At 35.5% G+C, this 16,483-nt stretch overlaps 2 protein-coding genes across 4 annotated transcripts in view; both read right to left on the reverse strand.

Annotated features, from left to right (window-relative positions):
- Positions 1-16,483, reverse strand: part of Sema1a (Semaphorin 1a) — a 1,123,890-nt gene that overhangs the window by 281,260 nt on the left and 826,147 nt on the right. The window lies entirely within an intron of this gene.
- Positions 493-16,483, reverse strand: part of LOC141484915 (cell adhesion molecule Dscam1-like) — a 65,487-nt gene continuing 49,496 nt past the window's right edge. Inside the window, exons 8-10 of the mRNA XM_074180614.1 lie at positions 11,070-11,350; positions 4,478-4,645; positions 493-542 (exon numbers count right to left, since the gene is read on the reverse strand). Coding sequence (XP_074036715.1) covers positions 493-542; positions 4,478-4,645; positions 11,070-11,350 — 499 coding nt within the window. The remainder of the gene's footprint in view (positions 543-4,477; positions 4,646-11,069; positions 11,351-16,483) is intronic.

Here is a 16,483-nt window from a genome sequence, read left to right on the forward strand (position 1 = left end):
ATCAAATTATACTGCAAACATTAAAAAAATTATCGATAAGTCTGAGTGTCAGCCTTCTCATTGAACGTGTTTTTTATTTTTCAATGTTTTTATGTTCATGAGTGCGTTACTTTTTTGTTGTTATTATTAACTATTTTTAAATCATACGTGACATGCTGTTGTGCTGGATAAAAGTTTGTGTTTATTTTTCAAACACCTTCGTTTGATAGGTAGGAATGTAGCTATGAACAGTACGTACTAGTAATATTATTATTTTGTTATTAGTTTATTATTAGTACCTATGTATTATATATTACCAGTTAAAGAGTAAAAAAATACATATAATGATAAATTAACTGTGAATTATTTCATTTACGTTGCGTTACATGGCTTCCGTGTGGGTAGCTCGCTGTTTATTCCAAAATTAACAAAGTAGCTCAACACATTGAAGAGGTTGGCGACCACTGCTCTAGATGAATGTACCCGAGTCGAGTTCCCTTTTTCATTTTTGGGCTATTTTTCAGTGTCCGACCGAAAATTCAGTTTTGGTTTCGGTAGAATTTCTGCAAAAAAACTGGTTTCGGTTTAGTTTCGGTTTCGGCGGCAAACCTGCCGAGACTGCTTTCGGGAGTTCCCGAATGCAGTCTCGGCTGCATCTATTATCACAAGTACCACTTGTGACAATAGGTAACAACTCAAATAAGTAATTTCATGTTCAATATTTTTGAAAAACCATCAATAATATTCTAAAGAAGGATCTACACCTACTCAAACACCTCACCTATTTTAAGTATTTTCAAGGTGCAATTAATATTTTTCCTTAAATAAGGGTTTGTTATGTTGATTATCAATAAGTAAAAATGTCGAAGACTGTATAACGTTGTGATTTAAAGATAAAAATTTAAGACTCACTGATTGTTATAACGTTTTCTTCATTTTTCCCTCAAAACACAATCCTTGTAAGGAAGTTTCGGTTTCGGCCGAAACTGAAAACTGTTGCCGCAATTCGTTTTTGGTTTCCGTTTCGGTCGCTCACACCTATTCATACTCGACCAAATAAAACCAGATTGGTCTTTCAGGTGAGATGGTTAGAGTACGGCTCTACGACACATACTGTCTTCCGACAGTCCAAGTCTCTGCATATGATGATTCAAATGACAGTGACCTGTGAGAAGGCCTGTTAGACATCGTGTAGTTCATCCCTACTGTAGTCCAATAATAACTGTTTGGTATCAAGCTTCGAAGGGTGAATAAACGCCTTGGAGTGAGCCAATCATAAAAGATTCTGTCAGAAGTCCATATATCTTCTTGCTATCCAGGTGTTCCATCTTTGTTTGGCAAAGCCTAAAGCGATGCCAATGACAGGTTCTGGTCCCTAGAAGTTGCTTGCAGCACCCTCCTTTGGAAGGGAGTCAGCAGCCTCATTGCTTCCCAGGCCAGTATAGCCAGGATCCAGACCAGAGACAATCTGTTAAGTCTTCCTATCGAGGAGGGTCGATAGAAAGATTCCTATCTAGTGTCTCTTGCACTTTTTCCTTTTCAAATCAACATTCTGAAACCTTTTCGGTAAATGCCATAGAAGATTCAAAATATGGAATAAGTCGTCTGCTGCTGCCGTAAAAGTCATCAATGGTATATGCCAGTGGGGCCAACCTGCGGCTCGCGAACCACATGCGGCTCTTTGAAGAATTATTTGCGGCTTGGATGAATGTACCCGAGTCAAGTTCCCTTTTTCATTTTCCTGCTATTATATTAAAAAAACATTATTGTTCTGTCTGTTTCAAAATGTCTTTTTGAATTAATTAATGAGAACAAATATGAAAGACAAAGTTGTGTGAGTTAGGTCCAAAGAGAAGGGGTCTATTCGACCTTCCACCGCAACCCGCAAGGATTCATTGTGGCTCACACCGATTTATACTCGACCAATGAACTCAGCTCCTTAATGAAGTCGATTAGCTTGTATGGTGAATAGTCTTTCAGGTGAGATGGTTAGAGTACGGCTCTGCGACACACACTGTCTTCCACAGTACGAGTCTCTGCATATGATGATTCAAATGACAGTGACCTGTAAGAAGGCCTGTTAGACATCGAAGTTCGAAAGTCCAACAACTGCTTGGTATCAAGCTTCGAAGTTGGAGTGAGCCAATCCTGAAAGATTCTGCCGGAAGTCCATAAATCTTCTTGCCATGCAGGTGTTCAATCTTTGTTTGGCAAAGCCTAAAGCGATGATTCTGGTCCGATGAAGATGCTTGCGGCACCCTCCTTTGCAAAAGGGTCAGCAGACACATTGCCTTCCAGGCCAGTAAAGCCAGAAAGCCAGACCAGAGATGATCTGGAGGAGAGTCGATAGGAAGATTTCTATCTCAACATTTTGAGAATGAAAACTCTCCAGTATATCTTGCATTTTTTCTTCTCAAATTAACATTTTCAAACCACTCCGGTAAATGCCAAAGAAGATTCAAAATATGGAATAGGTCAACTGCTGCTGTGGTAAACATCATCAGTGGTATTAGTCTAATCAACAAGTTCAAAAACATGAAAAATAGAGATACAGGTCCTGAAAATATAAGCGATAGCTCATTCGATTCGAAATCACCTCTAAAAAACGGTTTTGAAGGATTTTGGTGCAGGTAAAAAATTGCAATTGTTATTAACAAAATAAAATTAAAAAAATGGTATTTAGTTTTTCGTTAATAACTCAAAAAATATTAATATTTAAGCAATTTTGAAAAACGCTCGTGAAGAGGAGGCAATTTCCGATAAAAAATTCTCGAATCTCAAAACTCTAACTCCATTATTTATAATTTTGATTTGACGTTGAAATAGGGTTCCGCGCGGCTGTTACGGCAGGCGCGCGCTGCCGCTAAAGAGAGTTTATCAAAAGGAATAATTTTTTTATAACATAAAATGTCATTTCAAAAATTTGAAAAAGATCTAGTATCCTCTTAATACTTGAATGAATCGAATCCCGTAGAAAAAAAAGTTTTATCACCATTTTTCAAAAAGTTATTCAATTGTTAACTAACAAATTTTTTCCCAATCTCCGTTGGCATAAATAATGGGATAAAAGGTATGAATAATTGACCTATTAAATTTTAAACTTCGTGGAGCCCTTTTGATATACATATATACTTCATACGATCCTGCGATAAAAACTGATGAAAATTTAACAATTTGTTGATTATGATTTTTTATAACTATTGCAAAATGAAATATCCAAAAATTTATGATGAATTTTTTTTTCAATTTATATTAGTCATGTCTGTTTTCACATAACAACAATAATAACATAATAACAAAATAAGTAAAAAAAGGTGTCTAATTTTTAATATTGAAATTCAATACAGATATGTTGTTCTTTCATTCAATTCAATATATATAATTTCTGTAAAAAAAACATTTTTCAATCTTTATTGCATATCTTTTAAACACGCATTCAATTGCGGTTCGCAAAAAATTTCAAATTTTAGAAAATGGCTCGGATTTCAAGGAGCTTGGCCACTTCTGGTATATGCGTTGACTACGAAGACGACAGTTAGTCATTATTGAGACTTCGAAATACTATTTTCGTCCTCATAGTCAACGCATATACCATTGATGATATCTGTGGCAGTAGCAGACGAAACGTTTCAATCGACCCGGTCAGATTTTGTTCTCTCTAATGGTGACTCCGACCGTGAAAGCCTATCTTCTTGAATGTCAAAGTTGTTGATTGACTTTTGAATCATTAGATGTAGTATACTCGTGAATAAAAGAATGAAAGAAATATTGCAATTCTGCTACTTTGCATGTTTTTTTTCAAGACGGGTAGCTGAGTCCGTTCGATTTCTCACAAGATAAATGAAATTTTCTCCAGACAGAACAATGTATGTATCTTCGGTTCATGCCGCCGAAGCAAAAATATAAATAGCCACAAAATTCCTAGCTTCAGGCACAATTATTGAAAACAGAATTATTGATGAACAGCATATTTTTCTTTGTGAATTTCCATTCTTGAATTTATGCAGTTACTTCTTGGAGTGAACTAGAAGTTTTGCCCATTTTACATCTAATAAAGTTCCCAATTATATTTTTTTTTCAGATTACGAAGGGTGGAAATTCCAAAAAAGTCAATGAGAAACTTTCATTTCCTCAACAAAAAATGACATATGTTTGATAATTTTTGCATAAACTTGTTAAATCTTGAGCAAGAAAAATACGTTACCGATGAAGACATTCAGTGAATTCCCAAATTATTTTTTAATCAAACTAATCTATACAGTTCATTGTATGATTTTCACTATAAAAGGGTTTTACAAAACCAAAACCGCGACACGAAGCTATTGTATAGCGAAACACGTGTCGCGATTTATGTAAAACCCTTTTATAGTGAAAATCATACATAAAACCGTATTGATTAGTTTGTTGATATGGGTTTTCATCAAGTATTGACCAGTTGTATTCAATTTTGTCAATCCTTTGATTTCGAATTTACCAATAATTTCAAAATCATTATTACCTTCCTCTAGAGTACTGACTTGTACTGTTTGACTAGGATCACTCAATCCCAATCGGTTTTCGGCCAATATCCTCAAATGATAAACTTGTGCAGGATGTAAATTCTGAAGCGTAGTAGTAGTTTGTGAGCCTGGTACAGTCACCTTCATCGGCTGATTCAACCATGCTTCTATAAAAATAAATTCATTATTCATGAATGGAAGAGAAATAAAATTCATATTTAAAATTGAATGATGACGCAATTCACTCTTTAATAGACCAAGCTGAACTTCTGGATGGATACAAGAAAAAATCGGGAAAATGTGAACAAGAATTAAATTCGAAGGCCCTGAAATTTTTCAACTATAAAAAAATAATGAAAAAGAGTGAAACATTGATTTGGTTGAAATATGTTCTCAATATGATAATCAACATCGGAGAACAAATGGAAAATTATATGAATGTTGATTGTTGAAGGTTATACGCTGCTTCTATGCACATTCATACAGAGTAATCATGAAATTAGTGAGAATTAAAATGTTTCACTGAAACTTTAAAAATATATTAAAGCAGTGAGATTTACTTTATATTTATCCACTGTAACCTGACCAGATATTGCACTTTTGTTTGAAAGTAGTTGACAAGGTTTCATCGTGAATTTTATCAGTTCTGCTATGAGTCGAAATCTATGAAAGAACAAATAAAATTAAAATGAATAGTTGAAATGTGAATTATATTAAGAAATGAAATGAAAATACAATAAAACGAATAGAATAATCAACATAAGAAATGAAAATGACTACAGAGTGAGAAGAAATGAAAGATAATGAAAATGAAAAAAGAAAAAATAAAATAAAACCTGAAAACATTCCCAACCAAGTTTATTCACGATGTTTCGATTGTGGATACTGACAATCGAAACATCGTGAAGAATATGGTTTGACATCTTTTTCAATTTTTGAATTCATTTTGAATTTTTAGCTTATTTTCAATCTTTTTCATTTCTCTTTACTTATAGCCATTTCCATTGAGTATCTTGATTTTTTATTCGTATTATTGTATTTTCATTCCAGGTTTCATTTCTTAATAATCATTATATCAGCTATTCATTTTAATTTTATTTGTTCTTTTCAGATTTCCATTCATAGTAGAATCATATTAGATGATGGAATCTGAGCTGATGTAATTCAGATATTATACTTGCTGTGTATTACCACCACGTAGAGTTAGACAAACTTGATAAATAAACTGGTAAACATTATGATGGAATAGGTATCTCAATTTACTAACCAGCAGATATCAATTTGATGTTACAAGGATTCATAGATTCAGATCTAGCATGTGATACATTTGATATGGAATCCAATTGACGGCTACACCAACTTTTTGAAAATAATCCATCATTTAGACCGGTGAAAAGCAAATAACACAGATTCCATTCCCAATAGAAGCTAAATATGTATTACCAATTTTGATTGAAAACATGTAATCCAGATCAACCATTGTTTCTACATAGGATACAACTCCATCTTCCTTCGCAACCTATCTATGCATAAACAGGTTTTGACTAGGATTAAATTATTTCCGATGAACTTGGATGCGATATGTGAGGAAGACTGGGATTTGTTTGTTCAAAATAACTGAGGTAGAGAATGTTGTTTCGACTCAACTTCAAATCCGCGAATATTGGATTTACAGATGAAATGTAGCATAGCGAGCAACTATCAATCTTTGTTCTCTTTGTTATGAGAAATTTTGAGTGTTTAGAATTTAATATCAGCAGAAGGAATAGCAGTACCACAAGATGTTCTCTTGATAGCCTCCAACAAAATCGGCTGAACTGAACCTTATGAACTTTTTACGTTTCCATGAATGAGAAAATGATTTAGTGAAATCTCATCAGGAACATTGCTTTGAGTAACGAGTATCCTGTACCTGTAGAGTAGCGAGGGTGAGTGTGAGCCCACAGTACTTAGGCCACATGTGACCCATTGTACATCCTCCAGAGGAGTTGTCCTCCTAGGTCATCGTCCATCCTGTCCTTTCCAGGAAGGTGGACAGGTAACTGGGAGACATCTCCTTTATATCGGCAGGTGTAGGCCAAGACTCGCCGAACACACACTCTCTTATTGACGATAACTCTGGGTACTCGCACAGGACATGCCTGACAGTCTCATTTTCCTGTTCACACATCCTGCATAGAGGTTGTGTCCACTAGCCCCATATTATGGAGGTGTTTCCTTAGTTGACAGTGGCCAGTCAGAAATCTTACTGTTAGGCGTAGATTTTTCCTGGTCATTGCCAGATATTTATTCGGCGCCAGCTTCCCAGGGTCGCCCAAGGTGATCCTGGCAAGATTACACCATTTGGTTTCGTTCCATCTCTTCAAGGATTGAGCATGGATGTAACATTTGACTAGTTCCACAATTTTCGAAGTCATCAGGCCGTAGGTGCCACTAGTCCTAAAATTCTTAGACTTCACTCCTGTCGTGCCCTTTAACCCACCTCAGGATGATGTTATCATCTACCGAGGCTTTGGCTGAATCTTGGTGACACTCTAGTACTAGCCTTGTGGTTATACGGTGTATGTTCAAGGCTAATAGGGCTTGTCTGCTGTCAGTGCAGATTGTTATGTTTTGCCAGAAATTCCTTTCTTGGTTATTTCTTTTGTGGCGATTGAGATACCAGCCAGTTCTGTTTGGACCACGCTGGTATTTCTCCCATTTCTCACTTAATTCTTAGGCTCAGTGATCTGGAGTACACTCCACACCCTGAGCCTTCTTTGGTTTTTGAGCAGTCTTTATAAATCCATATTGCATTTGTATCATCTGACTCTATGTTCTGCTTGATTTTCATTTTGTAGGGTTTATTAAACACAAACCTGGATTCAATTGCATCGCTTGTTGCCTACAGCAGGATTGGGCACAGGTCCAGCCACAGGTCCAGCCTCGCCCACAGGTCCCCATGCAATCGCTACATACGTTAACATAGGTCTATTATTGCAGTATGGATCCAGGTGACCACATGGGGTGAAAAACCCCATGCGCATCCCCACAGTCCTCCGACATTGCTCATGAGCCACGTATGCTCTTTTTGCTCTACTCTGTAGATGAGAGAGTTCCATGTTAGCTTTCTGTCGAGGATAGTACCAAGGTATTTTACCACTTCAGAGAAGTTTAGTTTGCTTTTGAAGATTTCGGGAGATATTAAGCCCGTTGAACTTCTTTTCCTGGTGAAAAGGACCATCTCAGTCTTCTTGGGATTGATCGACACTGAGTGTTCCTTACACCATGTTTCTATTAATTTGAGCCCATCCTGCGCTCTATCGCACAGTATGTTTACAAATTTGTCGGTCTGCAAGATAACTATGTCATCTGTGTATGCAATGTGTAGAATCCATTTTTGTTAAGGTGATTAATCAGGGTGTCCAGAACTATGTTCCAGAGAAGGAGCGATAAGACCCCTCCCTGTGGACATCCCCTCATGACTAGTCCTTTCACTGTGATGTCTCCTACAATAATACTTATTACTTTACTAGAGATCATCTTGAGTATCCATTCTCCTACTACCAGGGAAACATTCCTGGAGTGTAGTTGATGGGTAACTGTTGGAAAGGTTGTTTTATCAAACGCTCCCTCGATTTCTATGAATATACCCAGGGTGGATTCTTTGTTGTCCATTGATCTCACGATTCTGCCAACCACATGGTGTAGGGCAGAATCAGTAGACCCTCCCGGAGTATATGCATGCTGATTTGGATGAAGTGGGTTGTGATTTAAGTAATGAGTATCCTGCAAATATAAATGACTTCGTACATTTTCAACTTTTCGAGAAGTTATTTATATGTGGTTTGGTATGAACAACAAGTAATAGGCGATCCTGATGACAAGAACACAAACTGCAAAGTCAGATATTTTGGAAATTAGATGCAAGGATTGTGAAAAGAAATGCCAAGTAAGACTAGACGAACTATTTGAAATCGTTGAAAAGCACAAAACGTATTCGATTTCGTAGACCAGAAAAGTCTAGTATAACTAGTTGCCACTTAATGAATGAAGATCGCGCAAAACTCTAACAAATGGCACTAAACCTTTGTATACCTTTGAAAATCAGTGAAGAAGGTATCACAAAAGTGGCTGTGTGTTCACTATTCATGAACCAATCATTTGGGTGTCAATCCTGTTGCATACAAATAGACAAAATTAATAAAAGGCAGCTCATTTCCTAATGATGTTAACTTCAATGATGAAACGCACGTCAATACGAGTGCTTAGTTCTGTTGATCGGAGTAGTGCTTGTGAAATTGATTCATACGTTGGTTTAAAAACGATTTGTATGAGCACACCAAGAGCTTATCATATTATACAGGGTGTAACTGAATAAGTGTAAAACATTTAAGAGGTGATTCCTAATCGAAAAATAGATAGGATTTTTCATACAAAGAAACTTCATTGGATCATTCCTTGTTAAGATACAGCCCCTTAAAGGGGTACATAAAACAATTTTTTCCACAAGCACTGAAAAAGTTACAATAGTGAAATCAACCTGACGTTTTGTACTACCAAAAAGACACTTTGCCAGTAATTTATTTGGTTTACCCCATGGTGTGAGGGGTGGAAAACGCAACCCCTAAAATTTATTTCCAATGTAACTTTTTATCTTATTATTTGTTTACCATTTAAAAATTTATTTCCTATAGCCTGTTTCATTCTTAACAAAAAATGTCTCTTGGGTTTTTTGCCCAAAATAAACCAGTTCGCAGCAAAAAATTATTTTACGAACAGCTACAGAGATACATCGTCATAAATGCGAACTGGATTTATTGTTATTTTGCAGTTAGTACTGCATTGAACGATTAAAGGGTAATGAACGAAACTAATTTATCAATAACAAATCACACAACATGTAGAAATCGTAGTAAATGTTCAATATGTCTTCCTTCAGACATTACGGATGCGTCTAGACGTCGGCGCATTGAGTCATGTATTAGCTCAAATATTCCTGGAGTCTCTCTGATACGATAAACCAAATGCTGTAAATGGCCCCAAATAGGGAAATCGAAAGGATTGAGATCCGGGATCGAGCGGGCCAGTTCTGTGGTCCTCCTCGACCTATCCACTGATTTGCATATGTTTCAGTTGAATGCTGACGTGTTACTTGACTAAAATGGGTGGAAGCCCCATTATGCATAAAAAACATATCCCTTCTGACGCCCAAAGGAACTTCCTTTAGTAGTACTGGATGCACTTCTCTTAGAATTGAACGTATGCCTCACCATTTAATCGAGGAGCTAGAAAATGAGACCTATTTAAATCATCCCCAATAACTCCGAGCCACACTTTAACAGAAAACTGTTTTTGATGGTTATTTTCGAGCGTGAGGGTTTTTATCAGCCCATATGTGGTAATTATGAAAATTAATAATCTTGTCCCGAGAAAAACTACATTCTTCTGTGAATTCTATCGTCTTCAGAAAGTCACAATTTCTTCTAATAATTTCCAGCATCCAATTGCAAAATTCAAGACGGTTCGGAAAGTCTCGCGGTAATAGTGCCTGTACTCGTTGCAGATGGTAAGGGTATGAGAGTTGTTCCTTTAAAATTCGAAATACCGTCATATGATCAACATTTAGCTGAAAAGCAATCTTTCTAGTACATGTAGTAGGTTGTTCTTCAATCAAATTAAGTACTGCTTCTTCAAGCTGTGGTGTTCGTACTTCTCGATGGCGACCACAATCCTGCGTTCTTTTGTCGAATGAACCATATTCTCGTAATCGTTGATGAAGTCGAGCAAATATTCTATGTAAAGGGATGCTGCCGTTGAGGATACATTTCAACATATCTTCTAGAAGCTTCTAACAAAACAAGTTAATTATTAAAGTAACAAATTAAGAACTGAACAACAACACACAATTAGTATTAATTAAATTTCGAAAATTCATGAGCTGACAGCGTCATACCAATTTAATTGTCACTATCGCTAATAGCAACCTACTAGATAGATTAGTTTCATATTTTTGCATTTATGACGATGTATCTCTGTAGTTGTTCCTAAAATAATTTTTTGCTGCGAACTGGTTCATTTTGGGCAAAAAACCCAGGAGACATTTTTTTTTTGTTTAGAGTGAAACAGGTATCGAAAATGAAATTTTAAATGGTAAACAAATAATAAGACAAAAAGTTACATTGGAAATACATTTTAGGGGTTGCGTTTTCCACCCCTTACAATCATGGGATAAACCAAACAAAACGTCAGGTTAATTTCAATATTGTAACTTTTTTAGTGCTTGTGAAAAAATTGTTATACAAATTTTATGTACCCCCTTTCTTTATATGAAAGATCCTATCTTTTTTTTGATGAGGAATCACCTCCTTAAATGTTTTGCACTTATTTAGTTAGATATCTATCATATTCTGAGAGATCTTATGAGTAATGGAATGGCAGAAAATCTGTGCTTTGAATGAAAAAAGGAATTCCGCACACAATTTGGATAATACTATCCATGTACGTCAAGCAAATTGGCATCTCAAAAGATAATCGTATTAGTTACGTCAGTGAATTTGAAATACTTTCACGTTATTATTGATTAATTCATTGGAAAATCGTTAAACTTACCTGCTCCTGACTTATACTGAACGATATAGCTCGTAATGGGACTATTTCCGGCGTACGGTTGAGTCCAAGAAACTCCTAGGGAGCGTGAGAACTGATCCATCACTCGAACGTTTCTCGGCGGTTCAGGAATTTCTTGCACGATCAACTGAATATTCATATCGTCGGTGCCGTATGCGTTCGTCGCTGAGCATATGAAAATACCGGTGTCCTGTCTTATGCTTCGCTCTATTCCCAACTCTGACACCATTCCTTCCGCCAGCATTTGCTCGCGTACTGAATATCTAGAGAGAGAAGTGATGAGACTATGCATATTGATGGAAAACAGTATAATAATAATTTGATGAAATATTAGAGTAGGTATTTATTATTCATGAACTGTAGAGACAAATAAAGTTATATTGAGCTTGAGGTTTTGGTATTTGGATTTGAATTTACGTGAAGAGTGTATCTCATGATATCTCTTCCTACAGGTGGCTGAGAAAATTCAAATGAATACAAATCATTCCATTTGTTGTGATTATTTGACCTCCTGCGTTCGAAGTTGTGATATCTTGATGTTTTATTTGAACAGATAAATAACCTATTGAACGATTTATTATATTATAAACGTGAACTTCAGAATGTGTTCAGATCTATATTCCTGGACCTGACCTTCAACATCGATCAATATCACAAAGACAAAAAGTGCTGTTCTCGATTGTAAAAAATGAAATATAAGAACCGACCTATAAGAAGTATAAGAAATACTTTACATTATAACTTTTGCAGTCAATCCAATGAAGAAACAAAACAAAATAGACCGGCGACATTGAATTCATCAAAAATATTCTATCCTGAGAAAGATTTGGTGGTTCTGGACCATTCATAACGATGCTTGGGGCAACAAAATCAGCGAAAATATTTGCATATTTGTTAAAATGTTCGAAAAAACTGTTCATCTATTTTTTCAGAAAAATACTCGAGTAATTTCGGTGCCAGTAAAGAAAATAGAATATTTCAATTCTGAGAATACACAATTAGTTTGAAGAGAAATTTCCGGAGGGATAAGAAATGGATAGTTGTGAATGACCAACAACGAAATCATTATCTTCATTATCAATGATTGTTTTTTTAAAGAGTTTCACAACCAATGAATATACAGGCTGATTCTTTTATCATGTGGTAACATTGCTATCTTCTAAACCGTAACAGATACGAAGACGATTGAATGTAACTGTCATCGAGAACAATACAATGGTCGAAGAAAATTTACGGGGAATCTCATCTTTCCCGAGTTATACGGCGAAAACAAAAATGCCGTTTATCGTGTTTTTCGAATGGAATTGTTATTTCGGAGAATATAAAAAAAGAAAAATGTCATTGTATTCGAAGTGTACTATGACGATGTTATAATGAATATTTGATAAAACTTTTCGTGTCAACATGGCCACCATCAACTTTTTTTTTAATACGGACCTGTCTTTTTTATTACAGATATTGATAAAACGATAAATTCACAATCCAAGGGTATATCACATTGGATATTTTAATAGCGTTTCATTTGAAATAACCACCATCATCAGTGACAACAATCAAACAGAAAAAAAATTTATTTTATCATGAACTTTTGGGAAAAATGAAACCAATTCGGAAAATCAAAGCTACATGGCAAACTACATTGAATGCTCGAATTGGCGACCTCTTTGTTGAATGCACATAAGTTGCCGGTCCAGACAATTTTGTGGATATCACATTGAATATTTTAATAGCGTTTCATTTGAAATAACCACCATCATCAGTGACAACAATCAAACAGAAAAACAATTTATTTTATCATGAACTTTTAGGAAAAATGAAACCAATACGGAAAATCAAAGCTACATGGCAAACTACATTGAATGCTCGAATTGGCGACCTCTTTGTTGAATGCACATAAGTTGTCGGTCCAGACAATTTTTGTGAGAGTTTTCTAGCATAATAGGTGTAATACTGATTATATGCGTCTCTAATTTTTTTATTGAGATGGTCGATATCAGTACTTGGTGTTGTAAAAACTTTATCCTTTATGTATCCCTAGACAAAAAATCTAAAGGAGTTAGATCTGGGGATCGACCAGTTAATTGGCCAGTTAATTGGTCCGTTGTTTCCAATCCATTTTCTTGGGAATATTGTATCTAAATGTTCCTTCATTATTGCTGCATTATGGAGAGGAGCGCCGTCTTGTTGAAAATATTGTATTTCATAGCGGATATTCAGTGGCAATTCATCTAAGTAACCATCGAATTCATGGAATAGGAAATGAAGATACATGTCACCATTCAAATGATCATTGTAAAAGGAAGGGCCAAGGATGTTTGTTCCCACAATTCCCAACCAAACATTTATTCCGAACCTTTTTTGGAAATTGGTTTACCTATGTAAATGTTCTTTTGTATTATTCCACCTAAAATGGATATTTCTGTTAAACCAACCATTGTTGGTGAATTTTGATTCGTCCGTCTATATTATTTTTTTACAAATATTTCCAACTTCCCTATTTCTACATCTTAACCACTTCGCAAATCGTACTCTCTTTCCGTGATCCTTTTCATTGAGGTGAGGAACTTTGCGTATCCTGTAGCATTCATATTTTTCTTTTTCAAAATAGTTCTGGTGGATTTTACAGAAATCCCCATTGAGTGGGCAATTTCTTGTAAAGAACAATCTTGATAAGCATAATTTTTGTAACTGGTCAATACTAAATACAACATTCATTTGATTCCCCACACTTCCAGTAACCACACATTTCCTCGTTTTCTGTCTGTCAAATGCACCATAGTCCCTCAAATTTCTTTCTAATCATCTGAACATTTGGATGTTTGGAATACGACGGTTCGGTTCGGTTGATTTTGCATAACTAATTAGCATATCAGTCCTTTCATAATTTGAATACATCTTTGATATGTTCATAAACGTCTGACAGTTCTCAACAGATATCAACCAGGCATTCAGTTTTCCTGTCATAGAAACCAAGCAAAGCCTACGCGTTTAAGATGGTAAATGAACTGAGATGCTATTTGATCATACCAAATTATATATCAATCGAATTTTGACCAAAAACTGATATTTTCGTTACGTCCAGGATTGATAATTATAAAAATATTACGAATTATAATTGATTAAGGATAAGCCTAGAAAGAAGGATTACGACAATACAAAAATTTCCAAAAGGTACGAATTTTCATTGTGTTAGGGTACCTACCTGTCGAATTCATTTGGTTGTCTGAATTATATTTTGAAGAAATCAATTTACAAAAGAATTAACGACAGGACCGTAATTTAAAATTGTTATCACGTATGATGGTAGTTATTTCAAATGAAACGCTATAAAATATCGAACGTGATATACCCTAGGATTGTGAACTATTACTTTATCAATATCTGTAATGAAAAAGGCAGGTCCGTATTTAAAAAAAAGTTAATAGTGGCCATGTTGACACGAAACGTTTTGTCGAATATTAATTATTACATCGTCATAGTACATTTCGAATACATTAACATTTTCTCTTTCCATTTTTTGATATTCTGCGAAATAACAATTGCATTCGATAAAAACGAAAAAAGGGACTCCCTCAAAAATTTTCTTCGACCATTGTATTGCTCCCGATGACAGTTACCTTTTTTCCCATTTAACAGTCTTCGTATCTGTTACAGTTTAGAATATAGCAATGTTACCACATGATAGAAGAAACGGCCTGTATATATGTTGAATGACAGAAAAAAAATATGGGTGCTTAAAAGCAACGCTGTTGCTTTTAAGCACCCATATTATAGCCTCCAAATTTCATCGAATTATTTTTTAGTATAGTTGATTAGCAAAACTTGGTGTGATAAAGATTTAAGTCACATATTTTACATTTCAAATAGTTTACCAAATTCGTATTATATTCAATTGTCTTTTCCACAATTCTATGTATAGAAACGTTGCAGGTTCATTAAACTCACCTCGACCTAATTATGTATTACTGCAACCTTTTCAGTACATTGAACTTTTTGCAGTTCAAATATATAAAAATTGGATAATAAGTGATGAGCAACCAATTCTGTATAACCCCGATTCTGATGAATCATTAGTGTGCATATACTCTTCGATGTAAGATGTTAACTTTGATACGAATAAAAACGAAACTCTTGGTAATGACTGGCTTCAATTAAACTACCTGGAAAACCCAACATTTCATTGGTGCATTCACGATATAACTTCGATAAATATTCATTAGTGATAAAAAGTGTGTTACGCTGGCGCTCAATGTATGATTTATTGAGAGTGTTTCTTCTTGAGCAGTAGCAAAGAGACGAATTTCTTTTTCTACTCCAACACTGCTTTCTGCTTGCCTTTCTTTCTGCTTCTCCAAGTACCGGGCCTTTGTGGATTTCTCTCGTCTACGTTTCGAGACCATTGTCTATTGCCACTTGGTCTTGCTTTTCTTTCCTTTGGAACCTTCGTGGATATCCACTTGGTTCTGCCTATCTTTTCTCATCTAATCCTCTACGATTCTGGACCTTTGTGGATATTCACTGGTTCTGCGTAATCGCGTCGAATCGAGTCGAAATCATTTCAACTTATACCGAGGTCATCAAAACTGACTCGGTTTTATTAAAGTACGGCGCTTTCGGGTTTCGTAAAGTTTTGCTTCCATGGCCCGCTGGTCGATATCATCATCGTGGCCTGAGACGCTTTTGCCGCACTCCCACCAATTCGAGCTTCAGCAATGTTTGCTCTACTAACATCATTGCATGCTCCTTTCCGCCACTGTGAGTAGTTGATTGAAAATTTATGATAGCGATTTTATGTGAATAGAGATGTAGAATCAATATGTTTGTTTTTTAGTGGAACATCTTCGTAGCTGGTAAAGAGCTTGAATTCACAGTAAAGTCAAATAAAATCTGACTTTCTGGCTTCTGGATTACCGTTCCTCTACTGTAGCTGCCCGGTATAGTGGTGCCTTGTGTCACTTAAAACTCACATGGATGACGCCCGCGATTCAAAGAGCGTATATATTTTGTTGACGTAACTAAGAGCGTTACAGATAATTTTTTTAACAAAATCACTCGCTGAGGCATCATTTCACTGGAATGAGAAATATCGAATCTCTTTATGGGTGAGGAAAAATTTTCATTCGAAATCGAATTGAAACTATAATCACTGAGTTTGGTGCCGGCATTCACATATTTCTCCCATTGATAGTTCTGAATGATTTCAAGATATAACATGAAAAATCGCTTGTGTGGTAGTATTTATATAGGAAAAATAGGCTTTTACGAAATTATGAAAACTATTCAATTCCTATCTATTATTCTTTTACGCATAGAGACCTATTATTACATAATCATTTTCCGTACAGGACAGGGTTGTTACTCCACGACAATTGGACAATCATAATAACTTTTGTGTT

Source organism: Leptinotarsa decemlineata, unplaced genomic scaffold (assembly GCF_025532065.1).
Source record: "Leptinotarsa decemlineata unplaced genomic scaffold, Ldec_3_MD MMD2_tig00026299_RagTag_RagTag, whole genome shotgun sequence".
In the NCBI taxonomy this organism is placed as follows: Eukaryota; Metazoa; Arthropoda; class Insecta; order Coleoptera; family Chrysomelidae; genus Leptinotarsa; species Leptinotarsa decemlineata.